Raw genomic sequence first — 24597 nt, 5'->3', positions numbered from 1 at the left:
TTCTTTAGCATGAAATAAGTGTAGCAACCGCAGGGCCCTCTTTTTGAACACACGGTACACTTCAAGTGAAAAGATGGAAAGCGGAACCCGGAAGTCAGTGTGAACTGTGTACTCATGTGTTCTGTGAACTCTCTGCCTACAGCTAAACACACATTGGGCTTTCTATTGCTGACGATATAGGTTGAAATGAATAAATGGCAGAAGTTTTAAATCAAGAGACTGGAGCAGATCTTCAGGCTCAAGTAAGCGCACAGTCTTTTTGGGTGTGTGTGTGTGTGTGTAAAATCTCCAGGCTAAGTGGTTACTGTTCCATGGCAAACACAAAGTGTTCTGAGTTAAAAATGCGCATGAATAAGTAGACTGAAATAAAGGATAAGCAAACACACATGATGTCTGCTCTTATTAACATGTATGCAAATGTTTGTTTGAAGCTCCGCAGGTGGTCTGGTTCACAATGGCCACCCAATAATGTACAATGCAGACAACACAGAAGGTGGAAGAGACATGAGATTATCGTTAAAAAAAAAAAAAAACACGTCTAGTGGGGATTTTAATCATAATAAAAATAAAAAAAAAATCACATAATTATTGAGCTCTGCTACTATTTGCCATTTTGATGTCATGATGATACTTGTACAACTAGAGGTGGGAACCTCTTGGTACCTAACTATACTATACGATTCCTGATACAAAGCTCACGATAACTATTATCTCACGATATGACAATACTGCGAATATCGATATATTAGTCAGAAATCAATCTACAATAATCTATGACATAACAGTTTAAAAAAAAGATTAAGTGAAAAAATACAATTTTTATTTTATATATCTGAAAGACAATAAATTGAAAAAGTGTCCTATGAACAGTGACACTATTTTAGTGCAACATTTCTGAAAATAAGTGTCAACATACCAATGTAAATGAATAAGTATCTCCAATAGTGCTTTTTGTAAATAAAAAATATGGTCTTTCTTACCAGTGACACCATTATAGTGCAATATTCCAGTAAATAATTTATTTTTTCTTTATAATTAAGGGAAATACTATGTCATAATTTGAGGAAAAGTTAAGGATTTGGTAATAAGCTGTCAATGCACCACAGATATGAAGAAGGGAAAGAAGGCCAGGTGGAGAGGATGGAGGTGAGTGTCAGGGATGATGTTTGACAGAAGGACGACACACAGGCAGGATGCGAAGACCAGAGTAACAGCTAAGGTGGAGAAAGTTAAAGAGACAGTCAGAATTTCCAGATTCTTTTTGTTCAGAGTGGATGTACAGATGTGATATAGTGGATATATAATGGACCTACTATGTTTCTGATGGATCCACCAGGTTAAAGGAAAAGAGGAAGACCACTGAGAAGGTTCAAGCTGCTCTGACTGTGGCTTTTAAATGCAGTTTGCATGATTCCTTTAGTATGCCTGGTTTTTCCTTTGCTGCTCAGTTACCAGAGTTCAGAGTTCCACTCTCAGGTGTCATTTTTGTTCTTTGATTTTTTTCTACAATTACAACAAAATACCTTTACCTTTTAATGTATTTGATATTTTTCACTTTACATTCAGATTTAAATACAGGATTAAAATATTAGCAAACTATTTCCTTCTGTTTTTAATGTCATTTTCCCAATTTTCATCATCATCTCTATGGTCCTCTATTACAATTCCATTATTGGACCATGTGGAATTGTCACTATTTCTTAGTCTCTTTATAATTGCCTTTTTAAGCTTTGTATGTTCACATACACATGGGGTTTGTTTATAAAAGAGCAGATCCATACAAAGCCAAAGTTACTGCTTGGGAATTGATATGATTGATTCCCCCCCTCCCCCCATTTAGATTGAAGAAGTGGAGGCTTTGTCCTCTATCTACGGTGACGAATGGTGTGTGATCGATGAAGCATCCCGAGTGTTTTGCATCAAAATAACCTGCGACTCGGAGGAGCCCAAACTGACAGCATGTTTACAAGTACAAATCCATACGATTCATCAGTAAAACTCCCTGTGGTTGCCTTGCAACTTATGATGTGTTTGTCGCAGATTATTCTTCCGCCTGGATATCCGAGTACAGCTCCGCCCATCTACCAGATCAAGTAAATCTATTAGTTTTTCTACATCAGGGAGACTGGTAATACTCCCCTTTGAATCCATCCTTCATAATCCTTTGTGTGTTCTCGGCCCCCCAGTGCATCATGGTTGCGAGGTCCTGAAAGGGCCAAATTAGCAAACAGCCTCGAGGAGCTCTACATGTGAGTGTTTTTCATCATTTCCAACTTCCCAAAGGGACTTACTGCAGTGAAAACCTTGACAACAAAGCTTCCAAAGCCATATCTGCAGTGTACACTCATCCTTTTGTCCTTTTCTTTCCTACAGTGAGCATGCAGGGGACAGTATCCTCTACTTATGGGTGGAGAAAATTCGCGATTTCCTCGTGGCGAAATCCCAGAGTTGTGAAATAGGTGAGGTGGAGTATAGCATTTCCCTCTTCATTTATTCACACCATTTAAACCCTGCTGCAAATGGGCGGCACAGAAAAGAGCTCTTTATTATTGTATACAAATGTTATAAAGAACTTATAATACAGACTTGCATACAAATTGTTTGAACTGTGCCACAGGATTTTATTTAACCTGTTATGTGCAAAACACTTCTTAAGCCTTAATATATATATATATACATTATATATTTCAAGTGCAGCAGGACTTCTAAGTGACAATTATTGAAATTTGCCAATTTCTGCTTAATTAAATAAACTCGAAGCAATGTCAATTCAAGGCGTTGGCTAATGAACAAAGGAAAAGTTTCTTTAAATGTACACAAATGGAGTCATAGTTCTCAATTTGTAAGTTAAAAATATTTTTAGGATACCATGAATTAGTGTGTAAGCATTTTTTTAATAATAATTTAAGAAAATAAAAAATAAATAGAACTGGCCAGTAGCCCTAGATCATCTGAGTTTAACCGGCTTTTTTTCCCCCATGGATTACATTTTTTGTTTGGTTGCCTAAACCCTAAATAAAGTACTAGGTAATGCATCCACAAGATTAATTCAGCAGCAATTTAATCATTTCTAAAAGTTTTGAAGAGGAACGGTTTGTAGTCGTGCAATCAGCTTTGATTGTAGTGATGTCACAGATTACAAAAATTGCTGTAGAAACTGAAACAATTATTTAACTAGGACAAACATGATTAACATTTGAATAAAGAAAAGAGGTGACGATGTGAATTCAGACCATAATTTTGTGCGTCATCCACATATGAATCTTGTTGTAAGCCGGAGACACATCGCACTCATTCTTACACAAGCTAAGTTATTTATGCCAGTAGTGCCTGTGTGACTTGAATTGAAAATCATTGGAAAAGGGAGAGGATTAAGTTTGAAAATGCAATCTATGAATCATCAAAGAAAGAAACATAATTAGATCGGTCTGAACAATGAAATTCAATATGTTGTATAATTGTTGAACATCCTATGCCTAGAGGTATGGCAAGATATTTTCTCAGATGAGTTCAGAGAGCTCTCAAGGGTAGCTTCACATCTGATAGAAATCTCATGTTCATAACAGTATTTCCCATAGGATTAGCAAACGTTGTAGATAAGACATGTTAATTACAGTAAGGTGTATTGAGAGGAAAAGACATGCACGTGTATTCTATAACATGGCTTCTTAATTGGAGGGTATACGCTCGAAAGTTGGTTCAGTGATTAGCAGATGATTTGGTGCACAAAAATATAAGAATACGATTCTGCTATAAGGAAATGGTGGTTCCATATGTTGTTGAATGTGTTCCCCTTCCAATTTGTTTTCCTAGTATGAAATATGCTAACTAAATATTGTCATTTTAAAAAGTAATTTCACTAAATAATGCAGTTATAGCATGTCAAGCTTAAAGCTCGGTTTACAGAAACTTTACAAGCCTCAAAATCAAATCAACAGTTACATGCAGATGCACGAACACACCCATCCATCATCCATTTTCTGTCGCTTATCCGTGGTCTGGTCGCGGGGACAGCATCCTTAGTTGCAAGGCCCAGACTTGCTTCTTGTTGACCACTTTGTCTTGCTCTTCCCCGGGGGATACGGAAACGTTCCCAGTAGTGATGGAAAGATTCACCGATTTAAATCGGTGGTCCGAGACAGACGTTTGCGATGCTACTTCACCGATAGCTGCTGTGTGCATCATATACAGCTGCCAGCTTAATGCATGTCTGCATCGGTAAAAAACCATGTTACATCGGCTGCTGCATATTTTATCTCCTCTGCAACCGTTTTTTCAAAGGCGCATTGAACACACCATCATTGTCCTTTGGCTTGATGCAGCCACAGTTTGTAAAAAGAAACCAATGCCGGCAAGCAAGACAGCAGGTGAAAGACGAGATATCTTTTATTCGCCCAACATGGGGAAATTTGCATTTCAGTTACTTCACCGTCCAAGAAACATGAAAAGACAATCACATGTGACATGGGAGGACAGGAGCAGAGAGAACTGTGGGTCGCCGCTAAGGCAGCGTAGAATTGTAGAATCAGTTAGAGCTACAGACTTTACTGTGACAGTGTGTGTCAGCCACTAAAGGGAGAGCCTTCGCTTCCTTTATCTCTCTTTCTTTCTACTTTAACACTATGTATCTTTGTGTGCGTGTGCCATGTGCACACCTGCTTTACACAAATCACAGCATGCCTTATTGTGTGCCTCAGTGCGTGTGTGTGAGCCTCTGCCTGTAATTAACACATTTACCTACATGCTGCTGTACAAATGATAGCAGAGTGAGTCTGTACGCATGAATCACTCCTTAAAGTAATTGTGTCCTTTTGTGTGTGATATTTGAGAAGAAGCCAATCAGCTGCTCTCTCTGTGAACGTGAACAACTTCACTGTCATCTCTGAGCACACGTTGGTCACCATCACTGAGAGTTGAGAGCTTTCCGATATGTTCATGTGACGATGGTTACAATGCATCATATGTACACTTATAAATTAAAACATTTCTACACTGTGGACATCTGCACTATTTGTATAAATCATCGTCCCTGTGCTTTCACTGGTCTGTCTGGGATTTTATGCCAGTTTTTTTTGCAAACCAGTAGAGTTTACCAGCTGACCTAAAAGATTTGGATGGAATTGGCACAATTTTACCGATCACCGATCCTTGAATTTTGAGCAAATTGGACTGATCCGATTCAGCCAATGGGATCTGGACAGCCTTAGTTTTAACACTTAGTGATGGAAATTACAAGTTTAAGAATCGTGTTATATTTAGCTTTTCGATGATTTTGTTTTAAAATTTCTGAAATAAGTAATTTTTCTATGCCTGCTTTTAGTTTGGTTGCTTGTATTAAATTCAAAATTGAGTGTTCTTACCATACTTTTGGGCCACACCTCTCTTGTACCCGGGAGTCTCCTGATGCCTAAATCCATCAGATGCAGACAACTCCATTTAACTGAGCTTACATGGTTTTTGATTGAGAGGAAAACCACAGGGATGAGAGGCAAGGCAAAAAAAAAAAAAAATAGAAGATGTAAAATACATCGAAAGAGAGAAGGCAAGATAGATTGAACTCAAAGCAGAATTGAGGAATGAATGGATTTAGTAATTATATTAAATAGATTTTCTCCACATCCCCTGGCTTGTTTTTTGAAATATGAGGCCTCTTTGATGCAGATCCCTCACAGATGAATAATGCTTTACAATTTGTTATTTAACAGATGCTTTTAGCAGTGCTTATACAACCCCTGCAAAAAATATGTATTCATTAGTCTTGGACAATGCTCATTCAGTTGTTCCTCAGAATTGAGTGATTCAATATCTTTTTTTTTAAAGCCAGAAAGTTGCCATTTGAAATTAATTCTGCTTTGTGTCATGTCTGTGATCTGCTTTTTTTCTGACAAAAATAAACAACTGAATGAACATCCTCAGTCATAACATAATTTTGTTCCTCACGTTTTTCTTTCACGGATTAGTTAAACTTTCTGGAAAAAACAGCACCTATGCTCTGCATCGCCCGTACCTTCCTGTTCGTATTTGATTCTTTGATAAAATATTTACTCATTAGCCAAAAGTTCAACCTTGATATTATCAAACCAAAACCAGAAACCAGAAACCTCTAGGACAATATATATATATATATATATATATATATATATATATATATATATATATATATATATATATCTATACATTCTCAGATGTCTTTTAGAAAAAACTAAAACAAAACACAAATAGATTTAACTGGGTCTTGCCAGTGATGACATTTAATGTAGCTGCAGGCCTCTCAATAGCTACAGTATATACACAGTGCGTTACCTTATTGTCTTATGTATTTTTTACACACTTTGTGAATGTAGACCTCTAATATTCACTTTATTTTTACTGGATAGATGCTGCTTTATACTCATATTATACATCACACTAAGTGGAGGCATTTCCACACTCTTTAATTTAGACTTGCCTGTGTATACAGTGCTTTACTTATAGAGGGATTGATTATCAGGCTAATTTATGCTATGTTCACATATCGTTTCCATAACAACCAAGAACAAATGTCAGCTCACCTTCTGGTCTGCCCTTCAATATTGTGATTTCCCCTTACCGTTCCCTCACCTCATAATCGCTGTCGCTCAGTCAAACTCACTCTATCATTAAACACATTAACATCTACATCCACAATAGTTTCACTTTATTCTTCATATATGGGTGTTTATAGACAAGTTTGAAGTTTGAAGGACAATTTCAAAACAGGCAAACTAAAGAACAAGTTCTATGCCAGAGCCATTAATGTACCAAACTCAGGATGAACTTATTCATTCTGTGTGGATTCATCTGCTTTTCCTTTTTTAAATTGTTCATTTTTTACCACTGTTTTAATGCATCTGTTGATTGCACTTCCTATTTTGTTCCACCTGTATTCATGCGACGTGCAATCACAATGAAGACATTTAATTAATGACAGGCTGCCTGCACTGAAGATCACACTGGAAAGACATTTGCTGTTGAAAAAAAGAAGTAATAATAAGGCACGGTTTCTGTTACATGACCTCTTCAGGGGCCCAATCGGAAAAAGTGAACCTGACAGCCGAGGAAGAGGTGGATGAAGATGTACCTGATTTCAGTACTCTAAAAATAAACACAGAAAACACACATCTTTTTGTCGCAGAAGCCAAAGGTACGACTTGTTTCACTTCTTGTTTGTTAAGTAATAAAACCTCTCATAACAAAGGGTTTTTTTTGTGTGTTGCAGATGCAGAGATTCCTTTAATAAAGCATGGAGACTGCATCACAGACCGGCGCAGTACTTTTCAGCCTCATTTGGCACCTGTGGTGACTCCCAAACAGGTACAGCTCTTGAAAGTGCCAAGCTAACATTTTGATCTTCACCATGAAAAAAATCTATTGATATACTGTAGCTCCAAAAGCACTCGTGATATAGATTCCCTAAACTGTTGTCAAGTGTAAGTAGACCAGCTTCTTTTGGATTAATGTATGCTAATTTATGCAGCTGTTTCACAAACCAAAGCCTCATGTTGCTCATCTCTGCGTGCTAATCTGCACATTATCCGGGCTTCTCCTTGCCATATCCGATTGTTATAAAAGCCTTCACCTGCTGGGAAATATTTATAGACACAGATGGCATTGTCAAGATAATTTACATTATTGCACTTTCTTTCTAGTTTATATAGATAGAAGGGGGAACAAAAGTAGTCCTTTATTTACTTAATTTGGACGTTAAAGGACAAGTCGGTATGACAGATAACACCTAGGTTTTTCACTGTTGTACTGCCATCCAAAGACACTATTTGCTCTGATAATTTGTCTCTGAGGTGTTTTGGACCAAATATTATCACTTCTGTTCTGTCAAAATGGATAAAGTCAACAAGGATAAAGTTCAAACTAATCCAGGTTTCATGTCTTTCAAGACAGATTGGAGTTTTAGGGTGTGTGCACTGGCGAATCCAGGAGCGTTTTAACCACTCTAGCATTCATTAGGACAGATGGTGAGCTGCGTTTAGGCATGCACCTTCCCATCGCTGCTGCATCTGTCTCAAGCAAACGTGTCTTTTCAACTGCAGCAGACATAGTTACTGCCCAAAAGTCTAAATTGCTGCCAGAAAATGAGTATGTTCTAATGTTGTTCAGTTGAAGAAGTCCACATCTTATATCTGAGCCGTGTAGACCAGGGGTTTTCAACCAGTCTGCTGCGCCACACTTGGTTGCCATGAGAGATCGTCGGGTGTGCGGTGGGAAAGTATTTAATCTCACCTAATTGTTATAAAAAAAACATTTTTTTAACTAATTATTGTCTGCAAATATGCCATTGATCTGCCGTGACCAAGCTGCCCACAAAACAGCAGTTAAAGAACACAAACACACACAAAATGTATTATTTATGTATTTATTTATTAATACAAATAATAACATGCTTATATATTATATAAATATTATATACAAATATATAAAAAATACATTACATAAAACTAAACAATATTGTAGTATGTATATTGTAGAATCATATTTTTATAGAAGTATGCAAAATATAAAATATGATTAATATATATATATGTTATTTGTATTCAATACACTTTGACAATGCTTATAAATTAAAACATTTCTACACTGTGGACATCTGCACTATTTGTATAAATCATCGTCCCTGTGCTATCACTGGTCTGTCTGGGCTTTTATTCTAGTTTTTTTTGCAAACCAGTAGAGTTTACCAGCTGACCTAAAAGATTTGGATGGAATTGGCACAATTTTACCGATCACCGATCCTTGAAATTTTGAGCAAATTGGACTGATCCGATTCAGCCAATGGGATCTGGACAGCCTTAGTTTTAACACTTGGTGATGGAAATTACAAGTTTGAGAATCGTGTTATATTTAGCTTTTTGATGATTTTTTTTTTAAATTTCTAAAATAAGTAATTCTCTATGCCTGCTTTTAGCTTGGTTGCTTGTATTAAATTCAAAATTGAGTGTTCTTACCATACTTTTGGGCCACACCTCTCTTGTACCCGGGAGTCTCCTGATGCCTAAATCCATCAGATGCAGACAACTCCATTTAACTGAGCTTACATGGTTTTTGATTGAGAGGAAAACCACAGGGATGAGAGGCAAGGCAAAAAAAAAAAAAATAGAAGATGTAAAATACATCTAAAGAGAGAAGGCAAGATAGATTGAACTCAAAGCAGAATTAAGGAATGAGTGGATTTAGTAATTATATTAAATAGATTTTCTCATGAGAGATCGTTGGGTGTACGGTAAGAAATACTGCATATTGTTAATTGTTACTTTTTATTTGAAAAAAGAAATGTGAAAAATCATTATAGATTTTGTTGTTGTTCATTTTATTCCTATTAAAAACACTTGTTTTGTGTTTATTTAATTCCAATTCAAGCCACTTTGATAAGAATGACTGTATATTGTTAATATAGGCCACAGAGTTTAATCATTTAACATTTTTGGTTGGTGGTGTGCCTTGGGATTTTTTTCAATGAAAATATGTACCTTGGCTCAAAAAAGGTTGAAAAACACTGAGGCAGACTGTTCTAGTTTGATGTTTAAAAAAAAAAAAAAAAATGTTAGTTGTCATGCAAAGTTCATGCATGGATAGGAATATTTTTTTGAAGAACATCATGATGATGACATGATTTGGTTTTAATTTTAGGCTGGATGAAAATCTTGTGATCTAAATTATATTATTATTATTCTTATTATTATTATTATGGTGTTGAAAAGGGTATGCCCAGAGTAATATATACAGTATTTGAGTGAGTCAAATAAAAGCATGGTCATTTTTCAATCTGCATTTTTTTTTAACTTATATACATATTGTCTCGTATCGTTATCGTGAGCCAAGTGTCACATAACACAAGTTATACCACAATTTATGTTAGCTACATCAGATTTAATAATTTGACTAAGAGCTGCGATCAGCTGCAGCTTCTTGCATAAATGTGTAAAAGATTGTCACTTTTAAATAAGCAGTGTCATGTTTTGCTTTATTTTTGTGCGTGTGTTTCCCTCAGCCTGGAGGGTTTGTTAGCACCTCAATTAGTAACCACTATCTGACAGCAGATTGACCAAACTTAGCTAGTAATCATTACATACCCACGCAGTAAATTACAGTCATTAGTAAATACATACGGTTGATAGTGGTAGAAGTTGCCATGGTATTAAACAATCGGTTCAGTCCTATATCACAGTAACATGTGAACCCACGCTTTACAAATCCAAAAAATTCCTCCTTTTGCTGTTAATGTATAACCGCTTGCATTTATCTCGGACCAACTAATTTTTGCATCAGACTTTTTATTTTTTTCATCAAGAATGTGTGAAGTCTTCTTCAGATGAGGCAGAACGCAGCTGCACAGCACAAGATGACACTTTAGTAGCATGTTGTGCTCCTTCACTGGTTACCGATAATTTGAGGCAGTCGCATCCAAACCGAGGAGTGTGCTGCCTGTGCTACAAAGCTGGGATTGTAATGATTTTTATATGAGTTATTTGAAGCCTAACTTTGTCCTTTCATTATGAGAGACTTCAGAAGTCGTGCTGTGCAAATCTGAGGGTGAGCCTTTAGCTTCCTGCCTTAGACCCTCCGTTATGGAGTTGAAAACATACATTTTAAAACATAACTTTTGTTTTTACAGTGGCACAAATTTTGTTTTCTGATATGTTTCTATCTCGAAATGAGTTGAAGAACATTACTGTATGTCATTGCTAGAAGGCTGTGGGTTATTTTATCACTGCATTAATGTATTCTTACTTCCTGCAGTGATTCTGTGGAATTTATCCATGTGATTTAAAAGTATTGCTAACTATGAAGTATTATTTACTAGGGGTCAATATACAATATATCTCAATATTAAAGTATAAGGCCGTTATTGAGTTTTTTTTTTTATTTATACAGGACTTAAAAAACATCACATCTGTAAATGTGTACACCTTCATGAGAACATTATGTATGAAATATATTTTATTGGCATATTTTACAATCAAAACATTGGCTTTAACATGTCATGTGTTAACAACTAAAAATAAAAAAAATAACATATAATCTGCCTGTGGCTTTGAAACCATCTTTGACTTTAGTGCAACATGACTTTAGTGCAACTTAACTGAGGTTTATGTCTAGAAGAGTGGTCTGCAACCTGCGGCTCTGGAGCCTCATGTGGCTCTTTGACTTTTTTGCAATGGCTCCCTGTTATTGCGACCGTGGCTCAGGTGGTAGTGGGTCGTCTTCTGACCGAGAGGTTGGGGGTTCGATCCCAGTACCTGACTATGTGTCGATGTGTCCTTGGGCAAGACACTGAACCCTAAGTTGCTCCCAGTGGTCGACTAGCGCCTTGCATGGCAGTCCTGTCCCACTGGTGTGTGAATGTGAGAGTGATTGGGTGAATGAGCTGATATGTAAAGCGCTTTGAGACTGCTTCAGTGTGGTGATAAAGCGCTATATAAAATCAAGTCCATTTACCATTTATTTCTTACAGAGGGTATTGATGATTAATGACATTAACGTCAAATAAAATTATGATAATACAGTTGGTTAACCTAAAAATAAATCACATTGTGCAATAACTCAGCAACCTTCCTACTTCATCCTTCTCCTGAAACATCTACAGATCATCAACTTTGCTGCACCTGTGGCGATCCTTACATTTTAAATCCCTGGTAAGATAACTAAACTAACAAAAGAAACTATTCTGTAAGAAAATAGAGATTTTAAATGTGTGGGGAAAGATTCATTTATACCGTCTTATAATGCATGCTTGATATGTTGCAAGAAATTAGCAATTAGCATTTGTTGACCGACATGTGTTATCAAATTCAAGTTATTTTTGTAGCCCTCCAAATCCATTAACTCATAAAAAATATTTGATATCATTTTAACCGTATAGAATTTAATATATTACATTGTCTTCATTGAGAAGGTACAAATGAATGACTGTATTTTTTGGCTCCGGAAGGACTTTAATCCAGGCGAGATTAGGCAAAATGGCTCCTTCGAGAATAAAGCAAAATGGCTTCTTCGAGAATAAAGGTTGGAGACCCTTGGCCTAGAACAACAACCCTTGGCCTAGAACAACAAATAAATGAAAATTAGTACTTGTTTTTAGATTTTATTGAAAAAAACACAAACTGGTCAACATGCCCAGGTTTCAGTGCACTTCTTTGTGTCTCCAGCAGTGGAAAAGACTTTCCTGGTTAAATGAATGTTAAAAAAAAATTGATATGGACGCATTTGTAAGTAAGTAAGTAAGTAAGTAGTTTATTTATAAAGCGCTTTTTGCAGATAAAATCACAAAGTGCTGTACAGAGTTGTGGTAAAAGTACAAGTGCAACACAATAGAATAATAAAACAAGAGTGCATAAATATCATAAGAACAGCAACATTAAAGGACAAATAAAAATTAAAATCCAGTTAACTAAAAGCTTTTCTGTAAAGTGTAGTCTTCAGCAGTTTTCTAAAAGTGTCCACACAGTTGAGCTCCCTGAGAGACTGGTGCAGGTTATTCCAGAGTCTGGGAGCTACAGCCTGGAACGCCAGGTCTCCTCTGGTTTTAAATTTAGTTTTTGGGGTCTTTAGGAGACCCTGACCTGAAGACCGAAGGCATCGCCCTGATGAGTAGGGGCACAACAAGTCCGAGATATATTTAGGGGCCTGACCATGTAATGCTCGGAACGTGAGAACTAATATTTCATATTCTATGCGAAACTTAACTGGAAGCCAGTGCAGAGTAGCAAGAATGGGGGTAATATGAATCGATTCGAGAATCGTACAACGTAATATTGTGATATATTGCCGAATCGATTTTTTTCAACACCCCTATTATTTACCTCTATAGTGTAGGTCTATTTAGCTTGGAAGCTATTAGAGGCAAGACATGTTTCTGCTTCCTTGGATGATCCTAAGTTGAACAACCTTACACTGTTGTCATTTCACACACAAAACAAAAATCCAGGTGTTTTTTTGTTTTTTTAAAGGGATACTGAAGATAATAATAACATTGCCTTGTCCACCTACTGCCTCTGCTCCTGGACAACCAATTTCCTTTGCTCTGACAGGTTTAGGTTGTAATAACTGTACTTAGATCTTTGGCTGAATAGTTGGATAGTGCCAAGCAATTAAAAAATGTTAGCGTGTCAGGGTGAACTGAAGTTATTTGTCATCTCTGTTACAGGTAAAAATGATCCTGGAGAAGCTTTATGAAAACAAGAAGATTGCTAGCGCCACCCATAACATTTATGCATACAGGTTGGTGTTGCCACACAGTTATAATTGCATGTATTGATTCATATGACTTGTTTTAAATTCCAACAACAAACCCAAATCAAAGAAGGACAGTGACAATGAATCATGTCATTGTGCACAAATTGTTTTTATTTTTTGTATGTTCTATACATTTCTGAAAATTAAAGTGTTTAAAGCTGAAACTTTTTTTTCTAACAATTTCAGTTGCAATAGTTCAATTAATAATCAAATGCCTTTTTCCTAGGTAGGACCTAATTAACCTACCACCGTACTATTTTGATTTGGTTACATATTGTCTTTGATGTCTGACATGTCGGTATTGTAATTCCTCATTCATGTTTGCGACAGTGTAGTTAATATGCTCTTATGTTTCCTAATTTTCAGTGTGTGTGTATGTGTACACACCGTTTGTCTAACTTACATAGCTCTCTTGTATCTTCTCTACTGCTTGTTAACATATAATTGCAAAGACACGAGAGTCCTTTGTTTCCTTTTGAGCACATGTTGTTTTAGATCAACAGGAGTAAAACAGAACAATTTCTTTATCTCTGCACATGGTTTTCAAATTTTTTTTGCATTTACGTTAACATGTTCTCACACACGAGTGTTGTTTGTGTTTTTCGACGAGGCCAGTGTCAAGCTGCTGCTGCTCCACCTGCGCAGTCATTACTCAGAGGAAATATTGACATTTTAGATAACTTAAAAGATGGTTGTTGTGTTTTTTTCCCCCCTGGTGGACTGGTTTGCTCCTGATATAGCATCAGTCTTGAGGAACAATGTCTTAAATCTCCTCCTCCTTCTGCCTGATGACAAATTGTTTGTTTGTTTGTTTTTCGGGGTGTTTTGTACAGGATTTTCTGTGAGGAAAAGCACAGCTTTCTGCAGGATTGTGAAGATGATGGTGAAACAGCCGCAGGGGGGAGGCTGCTTCATTTGCTTCAGGTTGTCATCATCTCACTGTTCAAACACAGACCTTAACACACTGGATCAGATTAGGTTGTGAGTCAACATTTAAGTTTGTAGTTAGAAAGTCCAACATTGAAAAAAAGATAAAAAAAAAAGCTCTCTTAGCTTTTAGCCAGCGTTTATTTCACCAAGGGTTAACTACTTGCTGCATTCAGCCTTCTTCAGCTTTCCCACCCCTAATTAGTATCTTTTCTAATATGCCATTGTGTCCACAGGCTGCATTATTTGACATCACTGTGGCATTAATATCAGGTTTTTAAGAAATAACAAAGAGCTTTTCATAGAATCTGACTTTCTACAAAACTCAAATTTAGTCAGACTATAAAAAAATTAAATGTGCTTCTTTTTTTTTTTGCCAAGCTTTGAATCCATAACACTGAATTATTTAAAGCAATTATTAGAAGCAAATGTAGCACACAACGAGTGAGGCCAAAAGAAACGTATGATATAATGATGATAATTGTTTCTGACGTGTTTTTATGGTGATACTCAACACAAAGGTTACCACTGACCAAAGCACGTTACTCACTGAATTAGCAATAACGAGAAAAAAGAGGCTTCAGATTTCATTATTAAACTATGTGGATTTAAAACCCATGTGATTAAAACCAGTTTAGTTTCTGATTAATTTATGTTGCTGGATAACAATGACATTTTCCTCACTAGGGAAAAGAGGATATCATTTTTTATTATTGTTTGATAGATTAAACTTTTGTGTTATAAAGATATTCATGTATGTCTAATCAGTATAGCACACCCAATCAATTTTAATGTGTACGTCTCATGGGAGATTGTATAGATTGATGATTCATGCTTTTGTTTGAAGAAATTACTGTATTACTAGTTTTCACATCTTAAATGAGAACATTTTCCTCTCTAGAGAACCTTCGTTCCACATTAGTAATTTCGGACATTTAATAATCTTTTAATAATGCATGCCATAGTGGGAGTGTGACGTCAGATGGCATGATTCACATGTCTTAAACACCTTCATCCCACTGTCTTGACTTATTGTCATGAATGTCCAAACTTTTTTCACTTACATCAATGACTCATGTTAGAGTTCACACTGTTTTGTTGTTGTCACTGGTGTCGGTGGCATGTTTTTAGAGAGATAAATTATCTTATGTAAAGTGGGGCAAAAAAGTATTTGGCAGCCACCGGTTGTGCAAGTCTGTAATTTTCTTCATAGATACGCTTCAACCTTGACAGACAAAATGTGGGAAAAAAAATCCAGAAAATCACATTGTATGAATTCGTTTTTAATTTCTTGTTTAAAATAAGTGTTTGGCACCTACAAGCAAGCAAGATTTCTGGCTCTCATAGACCTGTTACTTCTTCTTTAAGAAGCTCTTCTAAACTCCACTCAATACCTGTATTAATGGCAATGCCAATCTATAATAGGCAAATATTTTGGTGAGAAAAAAATCATATTTTACTTGGAGTCAGGAATAACGCCAATAATCAAGGCAGTTTTTGAATTTCCCCACTAGTGGTAGGTCAGCAGAAAGCAGGGGTTAGGTTACTCTTTAAGCCAGCACATGTCCATGTCCATCTAAAGTTTGCCAGTGACCATCTGGATGATCCAGAGGTGGATTGGTTGAATGTCATGTGGTCAGATGAGACCAAAATAGAAACACTCATCGTGCTTGAAGGGGAAGAATGATGAGTTGCATCACAAGAACACCATACTCACTGTGAAGCATGGGGGTGGAAACATTATGTTTTTGGGCTGCTTTTCTGCAAAGGGGACAGGACGACTGATACATATATAGGAAAGGATGAAAGGGGCCAAGGATTGTAAGGTATTGGCCAAAAACCTCCTTCCATCAGCGAGAGCTTTGAAGATGAAATGTGGCTGGATCTTCCAGTATGACAATGATCCCGAACATACCACCTGGCAATAAAGGAGTGCCTCTGTAAAAAGCATTTCAAGATCCTGGAGTGGCCTAACCAGTCTCCAGACCTCAACCCAAACGAATATCTGTGGAGGGAGTTGAAAGTCCGTGTTGCCCAGTGATAGCCCCAAAACATCACAGCTCTAGAGAAGATCTGCATGGAAGAATGGGCCAAAATACCAGTTACAGTGTATGCAAACCTGGTGAAGACCTACTGGAAACGCTTGATCTCTGTCATTGCCAACTAAGGTTACATTACAAATTATTGAGTTGAACTTTTGTTATTGACCAAATACTTATTTTCTGCACCATTAATACATTTTTTTAAAAATCTTAAGGTGTGTTTTCCTGGTTTTTTTTTCACCTTCGGCCTTTCACAGTTGGAGTGTACCTATGATGAAAATTACAGACCTTTCTCATCTTTTAAATTGGGACAACTTGATAATTGGTGGCTGCCAAATACTTTCTTTCCCCACTGTATAAACTATACAAGCTGTGGAAAAAAGGTATCGTCCTCAAGCTCAGAACAGAATAGCTGGCAGATACAATAACAAGCTTTCTTGTGAACAAACTGAGGAATCTGATAAGAAGAAAGACAAATGATGCAGTCATTGTGGCAAAGGTCGCATCAATTTTCTAAAGATGTGTACTTGTGCCTTAGTGCTTTGTCTTTGTGAGTACTTTCGTGTGTGTGTATGTATGCTTATTTGCCCCGTGAACGACTAATCACAAGTTCTAACTTTTGCAGTTTAAACTACATTAGATTCCAAAAAGGGTGGAACAATATATCGCAATATTAAAACGTCACAAGATATTGTTAATGGTAGGAGTGGTATCGCTATGTTTTTACTTTCTAAATATGTTGTCTCGTTTTGTAATCATGAGCCCAGTATCTTAAATTATCTTGTCTTGTGAACCTTGTATATCGTCCCATCCCTAAATTCCAGCTCTTTGGCACCATCATCTGTAAAATGATAATCCTATCACATCTTATCACAAAGAGTTAAATGTCTTATATCAAACTGCACTGTTGGAAAATTAATTTTCTAAAGAAAATGGATAAGCTCTCAGTGCATTCTAGTCATATTTAACTCTCCTAACTCTTGCATATATTAAAACTAATTAGAATATGCACAATCTCAGTCATGTGACATGCTGTAAGTGGAGTTCTAGTTTGAGGTCAGCTCTTTCCATATCTCTGTGAAAGGTGCACTGATTAATTTTTTACTTGTGAAGAGATACATAATCATAATCTATTAGCCTTAAATCTCATTACCTTTCAGAAGCCTTCCCTTTAGTCTTAGAATTTACATAAATTGTTTCTTATAGTGAAAAAATGTATTGGCTCTATTCAATATGAGGTTAAAACAGAAGTGCTGTGTGATCACAAAATAGTTTCAAAGAGTGCCTGAGATGATCAGTTATCTTTCATAATATTATGTTCGATGTCTCACTATGAAACATACGCTCTGCTGCAAACCTCAGAAGTCATCTTCATTACGCCAATCCTGATTGGCTGATGAAACATGTGCGGCTCTGGCCGTCTGCTGGGCGTGGGCCTTTGTTGCTCCGCTGGGATCTCGGGCTGGGGTCTCTCTGGGCCCACCCCTTGAGAGGTTTGGTGCTGGGGGGTGGGTGTTGGCGTGGGGCCTTGGTGTTTGGGTTTAGGGTCGTTGGTGGGTGCGCTACGTCCTCGGCTCCTTGGAGCTTTCTTGGGTGTGTATGTGGGGGCGGTGGCTCACAAGCTCACATCACATTCTACAAGCTCTCCTATTTTGCAACATATCTACCTTCATAGAGGAGAGGGGACCGTTGTTTTTTTCCATTCCAGTTTCATGATTCTACAAACTGTAGCTTTAATTTATAGCCATTTCCAGTGAAAATTTAAGGAACGTCCACCACATTTCTGTTTCTCAATGGACTGATTTGGCAGTCACGTGACGTGAAGTATGCCTCATTAAAAAGACTGGGCAGATGATGCATAGTCATTTTATGCTTTTGGAAGTGTTTGTGGGAAATACTTAAGCATCACGCAGTGGACAAGCGTAGTGAGGCAGGGTAGCTATAATGGCTCTTTTTCATTGATCTCCCCTGACTTCTGGTTATCCTAGTTGAAACATAATCACCAATCAGATGGTCTAATTTACTCATGCAACAGAGTTTGAGCATGAAATGTGCACTTGACAAGTAATGAAAACCTTGTCTCCATGACTTATTGTCAAGTGTTGTCATACCAGAGCCTGAGGTTGTGCAATTATTTTAACCATCATATGAAAATATCAGCTTTTCACGTATGATGTAGAAAAACCTCGGATGCAATCCTTTTGAAGGGCTTCTCCAATCTATTTACACATGTATTACATTACATTATGTTATATTATTATATATGCTGTGTCCTGTGGAAAACACAAGATCCTTTTCTTCTCCATATTGTTTGAGCTTCAGGTCGCGCCGGTTGTAGGAAACAATAAAGTGAACAGAAATAGTAAAGCTAATTACAGAAAATGAATGTTAAGCCTGCCCTATAGCGGAGGGATTGCTGCAGTTAGCCTACAATTATCTGTAGCTTGGCAAGTAAATACAGTCATAACATTTCGAAGAACTGCATGAATTCTGTAGGTCCATTATTCTCCAGCTGCGAGGCAAAAAAAAACCTGATGTGTAAAAAAGATTTTTTTGTTCTCAACTAACATTAAAGTATACTGTATTGAATTGATTATAATTGCAACCTTTATCAAAAGATTATGTATAACAGTAGAGGTTTTGTCAGCTAGCTGTCATCCTTGTTAAGTAACCACGATTACTAAAAAATATTTTCTCAGTAAGGAACATTGTGGGGGAATTCTCTCTGGGGAAAATCGAGAAATGAACAATTTTAGATAAATACAGTATGTGTATCTTTTGTTTATTAGAAATGCATCAAACACGATTAATGCAGTAAACACAAACTACAGTTACTCAGCTATTGGTTGGAAATACATGAGCAAGCTCAGCTGCCATATTTGAATATACAAAGGGAATTGATTTGCACATCTTTGACAGTCTAACCCCAAATTTCACCAATGACGAGGGATATGGATTATATGATTTTTAAAAATGATCCCGATCCCCTCCAAAATATTAATGGGATCTTTCATTACATAAGGTAGTCTATCTTTAAAATGTTGGTGTAATCTGTTAAGTACTTTTGAAATAACCCTGCTAACAGACAAACAAACAAACGCCTGTGGAAATATCCCATCCTTGGCAGAGGTATTTATTCAGGCAAAGTTAAAAGTCAAAGTTACGATTTAGAAAATTCAGAAAATATTCAAACACAGATATAACCCGTCCATGTGGTCTGGAGCCCTTTAATAATGCCATTTGTAGGTCATTTGCATGTAGAAGCGTTTGCAATCGCTTAAACTCATATTTGGTTGTTAAGTCACAACTTCTTGCAGCACAAAATGTAGAGTAGCTCAGTGTGCTGCTGCTGAACAACACACTTTGTCTGTCAATGTAAAGTATTTATATCCATATTACGAGAATCGCCAATGTGAATAATGCTTTCAGTTCCATTGTCTGCCTAGGGTAAGATAAACCTTCCTAAGTTGGTTGTGTGTTTATTGTATTCTTCTTTGGTTTGTATGTTGATAAAATAAATTGTGCAACAAAAGGCATGTTCTTTTCCAACTGAGGTGAGCCTGAGGGTCAGCGTGCCTGATGGTTTGTTTTAAAAATCTATTTTGAATTCACTAATAGGTGTTTCATTAAAGCAATACAAAAAAATATTTACAATGAAATAAGCATTTTGTGCCATCCAGGCTCTACCTCCATATCGAGTTAGTGACACCCACTTTCCTTATCCTGGTGATTATTAGGGGGACTTTAGTCAGTTCTCTACTGTAGGGATGGGCAACGTCCATTACAGCTGGGGCCATAAAAATGTATTTGTCTTATCTGAGGGCCACATTATTAGCATTCATGTCAGTACTTACAATAATGACCAAATATGAGGATTAATACAGGAGAGAACAAAGATTGTTGTCTTTATCTGTTGATTCTTTGTGTTGTTTTGTGAGTTTTGATTCATATTGTGTGTTCTTGGAGTACATCTGTGTTTTTTGAGTCAATATTAGTTAATATTTTTGTGTTCCTATTCAATGTTAGGCTTTTTTTCTTTTTTTGTCATTTTCTGAATTTTTGTTGTTGATTTGTGTATTTTTCTGTCATTTTGTGTTATTTTGTTGGCTTTTTTGTGTGTTGATGGGTCATTTTGTGTGTGTTGTTACTTTATGTACCTTTGTTGACATTCTGTGAGATTTGCTGTGGTGTTTTGTGTGTTATGTCGGGCTTCACCTTCCTTCCAATTTTTTAATTGCAATATACATGTGGCTCCCGATCCTCCAGTTACCCATGTTAGTACAGAGTACCTAAAAGTTTGACGTGCCCTAGCATAAGGTTCATCCAATAATCATGATTTCACAATGTAACATCTTGACTTTAGCTGCTTTGTAAGGCTCCCAATTACATTCTGCTGTTCAAAGGCAGGCAAGAAACAAAATACAAGCTCAAAAACCAGAGATAAAGCATTACTTGTGTATTTTGTCTTGTTTCAGCTTTCTCAAAGTCACACTTATTTCACCATGTCAATGCATCTGTCTGTCACCACAGATTCTGGATGTGCGTAATGTTTTGGTTGTGGTCTCTCGGTGGTACGGTGGGATTTTGTTAGGTCCTGACCGCTTCAAACACATCAATAACTGTGCCAGAAACATCCTGGTGGAGGAAGGATACACTACCTCTGTGGTAAGAGCCTCTCCGGGCCTTTTCTTTAACTCCCTGTCATTTTCCACTGACACATCATTAATCAGGTTTGGCTTTGGTGCCACCTTTCTCTCACTGAATTCCACCGTGTGTTCAACTTCCTTTACCTCACTGTTTGTTTGTTCCAGTTGCTTGTAAAAGCTGAAACTACATCAAATGGTGGAGAAACCTTTTTTTTTTTTAACCTTCAGAGTAAGAGACAGCATGCAAATACAGAATGATTTCATGTTACAAGATTTTTGCTCATCAGGATTCTTGCTCATACAGAATATCCATCAGGATAGTAAAACTAATTTATTTAAGTGTCTGGTTGCCACAAGTTCTCATGATCATCAAAAGAAATGGGGAGACAAGTTAGTTCCCATTTCTTTTGAAGTTGCCTTTGTTCTGTGTTAGTATTCCTTTGAGACATGCACAGCAGCCACAAGGAGATTATGGGTTCAACAAGCCTCATGCTTCACACCACCTGCTATAAAATGAATTCTGGCTTCATTCAAAAAAAATGTCTTTCACCTTAAACTCTGTGATCAGGCTCTGTGACAGATTTCTGATGTTGTTTCCCAAACAACACAATTGCACACAAACCCTGTAGGTATTCATGTGCAGTCTGATCACAAACGCCAAGGCAAAAATGTTGAAAATGAGCCAACCAGGACTTGCAGAGGAATTATTATCAAATGCTTGTAAACGACTTCTCTAACATGGATAAGGAGGTGAAGGTACTCAGAAATAATGAGGATTTTCACAAGTTGAGTGCTACTCTGGGTTATACCGTTCAGTGGAACTGACGAAGATATAAAACTACATCAGAATATGAAACTCACTGAGGCAAAATCTCTATATGGACGCCATACTAACATCTGTGTATTTATCTGGGTATTTGTCGGTACATATTATTGTGTCATATTTAAATTTTTTATTGTTTTTGCTGTGTTTTATTTTTATTTTATTTTTTTCTCTCACTGGCACCTTGGAGTTGCACTCAAATTTCGTTGTACCCTGTACAAGGACAATAAAAGGATATTCTATTCTATTCTATTCTATCCATACATTACTGCTGTTTGTGAAGCAATGACTGATGTTGTTTAGAGTAAAAAATGAATTAACAGCACTGCCATGTCGCCCTTTGATAAAATAAATCTGCCTTTATAAATTAGCTAACATGCGTAAAGAAATGACCCATTTAACAAAGTTAACTAATCACCTATCGTTTGTTGTAGAAGCTGAGATTTTCTCTTTTTAGTGGCGTTTTTTTCCCTTTCTGACATGTAATCGATTTGAGTGCCAGCGCCCTGATTGAACAGCTCTTGAAAATGTAAGAGGCTTTCCTGTCAGTTTGGAGTGCTTTGAAATCAATCAGACTGAGTCCCTGGAATATCCTGGTCAAGAATCCACTTCAGATTATAAAGACTAAGACCCAGATATTCCATATTAATTACTGAATTATCAATATGGAATTATTGGGTTAATATTGGTAATTATAACTATAGGTCAAACTTGATGAAGACTTCCCTGTAATGGAATATATGAGTTTTAATCCCATTATTAAAATATACGAGCTACAGTAGCATCCTGAGGAAAAAGGGTCAGGGAAGTGAGGAAATAATCAGACTCAGTGACATTTACCAGCAAAATAACAAAACTTTATATCAGTTTCCTGAAAGTCCATCTCATTGCTTTATGATTCTCTGCCTTAAACACAACAGTATGCAATTTTTTTGCCCTTTGAATTTTTTATTTAAGTACAAAATTTGGTTAAAAACTAGCTTCAAATCATTGAATTGATGAAGTTGTCCTGAGCAAAAATAACCGTATGAACATTTTTGTCCGGTAAATGATTTCTTTGCTGCACTGACAGAGGTTGACCCATTGCTGGAAGCTGATTGGATGGTGTGTGGCAGCATACGATGGCCTTTATCACAAAAGGCCATCATAATACTGGAATGAAATTCTTCAAAAAGTCGCAATTCTATACCTCCACAGTCTGGGACCAACCTTATCACCTTAGATCACAATATTTGCCCACACATATCACTGACTGCCTGTTGTTATTTCTCATGGGTGCAACCCACATACTGCTCTTTTTGCTCTTCCCATAATTGTGTGTTCCTTATAAACCTTAGAAAAAGGAAATGATATGGTTTTTAAAATGTATAACAAATTATTAGAACAATGAAATAATCTCTGAGAAACATTTTCTTACTTTTTGTAAATAAATAGTGATCTGGCTTTTATTTAAGCTTTAATATTGTGAAATTTAGGTTTCACTCAGTGTTGTTAATAATGCTGTAAATACACTAAGATTGAAAATATTTTCTACATCAGTGTGTGGAATAAGATTCTGGAACAGTTTTCCAATAGAAATTAAAGAGTGTACAGATATCAAGAAAGTAAAAAGAAAATACAAAGAAAATATCTTTACATTGTATAACAATTTTTAAAGCGTGTAATCTGTTTTTGTGTGTGTTAATTAATGAAAATCAATATCAATAAAAATATGACAAAATGAATGTATAATTTTGTAGGAAAGGGGGTGGGACTAATACGTTTATACTTCCACCCAATCCCTTTCTAACACAAAAATATATGCAGTAATATATGTAATTGTTTTGTTTTTGTTTTGTTTTTTCTGGAGGAAAGCCATCTGCATCAAATCTTTTGTTTATTGTAATATTGATTTTTGTATTATTGCATGCGTTTGAAATTAAAACAGTATACCATACGTAGTGAGATAGTTTTTTAGAAGAATTTAGAAAGTTTTTGTTGTTTTTGTTTTTTCAAATATCGAGCGTGACTTGTTTTTTAATGTTGAATAATCGTTTATATACCCTGTTGACTGTCAGGGCTATTTCAGTGTCTAACTTCAGGAATACAAAAACAAAACAAAAAAAATGCTGGAATCAAATTTAACTGAACCTCTCAGATTAAAAATGATTCAATCCTAATTTTACTGTCTTGAAAAAAAGCTGTTGTCCTTGTGTTTTATACAATATCTTAAGATTACTATACTTATTCTCATATGGTTTTTGGCAGACAATTATTCAGCATGTGCAGAGTCATTTACAGTAACCGAGTGGGAATGTAAGCTAAAGAGATTTTTTATGAGCTCTAAAGCAGCACTCAAGTATTCAAAAGACTGTGTCACTATTCAACGGAGTGCTAGATACAGTATCTCTCTATTCATTTCCTGCTCTTCCACAGGAAGAAGTCTCCAAATCAGGAGCCAAACCAAAGCGTCCAAAAAGCAAGAAGACAAAGTGAAGTACAGAAGAGAGCGTGAATAACACTTTGAGTGTGAAAGACCTGTTTTGTTTTGTTTTTAAAAAATACATTCTAAATTGGCAAATTGTACAACCCATGTCAAGCTAATGCAAAGATGGATGGATGTAAATGGGCTGTAGTTTTTCTGTCAATAGCTCCATTTAACACTGATATGCATCCAATTTGCAATAAAACCTGGTATTCCTCCTTTTAATTTATGACTACATAAAATGTGTGAAATACCTTAATCACATACATGAGCAGATTGTCATTTATTATTATATATTTTTTCTGTCACCTGATGAAGTAACAAATCAATCGTCATTAAGATTGTGAAATAGGTGAGAAACAACGTTTTGCATTAATTAGCGGTAGCCTATAAGGGGGGTGACTATTTTCCTAAGGTGACTCACACTTT

The 24597-nt window shown here is 36.4% G+C and overlaps 1 protein-coding gene across 2 annotated transcripts; it reads left to right on the top strand.

Moving 5' to 3' along the window:
• Positions 1–98: 98 nt before the first annotated feature.
• impact (impact RWD domain protein) lies at positions 99–24393 on the top strand. Of its 2 annotated transcripts, XM_028444794.1 has the most exons (11): positions 99–242; positions 1841–1969; positions 2041–2093; positions 2187–2249; positions 2374–2459; positions 7043–7162; positions 7238–7332; positions 13178–13251; positions 14100–14190; positions 20766–20900; positions 24120–24393. In XM_028444794.1, the coding sequence occupies exons 1-11, from the start codon at positions 195–197 to the stop codon at positions 24177–24179; spliced, it is 954 nt and encodes a 317-aa protein (XP_028300595.1). In that variant the 5' UTR covers positions 99–194; the 3' UTR covers positions 24180–24393. The 2 variants fall into 2 exon arrangements, with proteins under 2 accessions (XP_028300595.1, XP_028300596.1); XM_028444795.1 differs by lacking the exon at positions 1841–1969.
• Positions 24394–24597: the final 204 nt, after the last annotated feature.

Source organism: Gouania willdenowi, chromosome 4 (assembly GCF_900634775.1).
Source record: "Gouania willdenowi chromosome 4, fGouWil2.1, whole genome shotgun sequence".
Classification (NCBI taxonomy): Eukaryota; Metazoa; Chordata; class Actinopteri; order Blenniiformes; family Gobiesocidae; genus Gouania; species Gouania willdenowi.
Note: the sequence above shows the minus strand (reverse complement) of the source record. Positions and strands in the feature narration are given on the sequence as shown.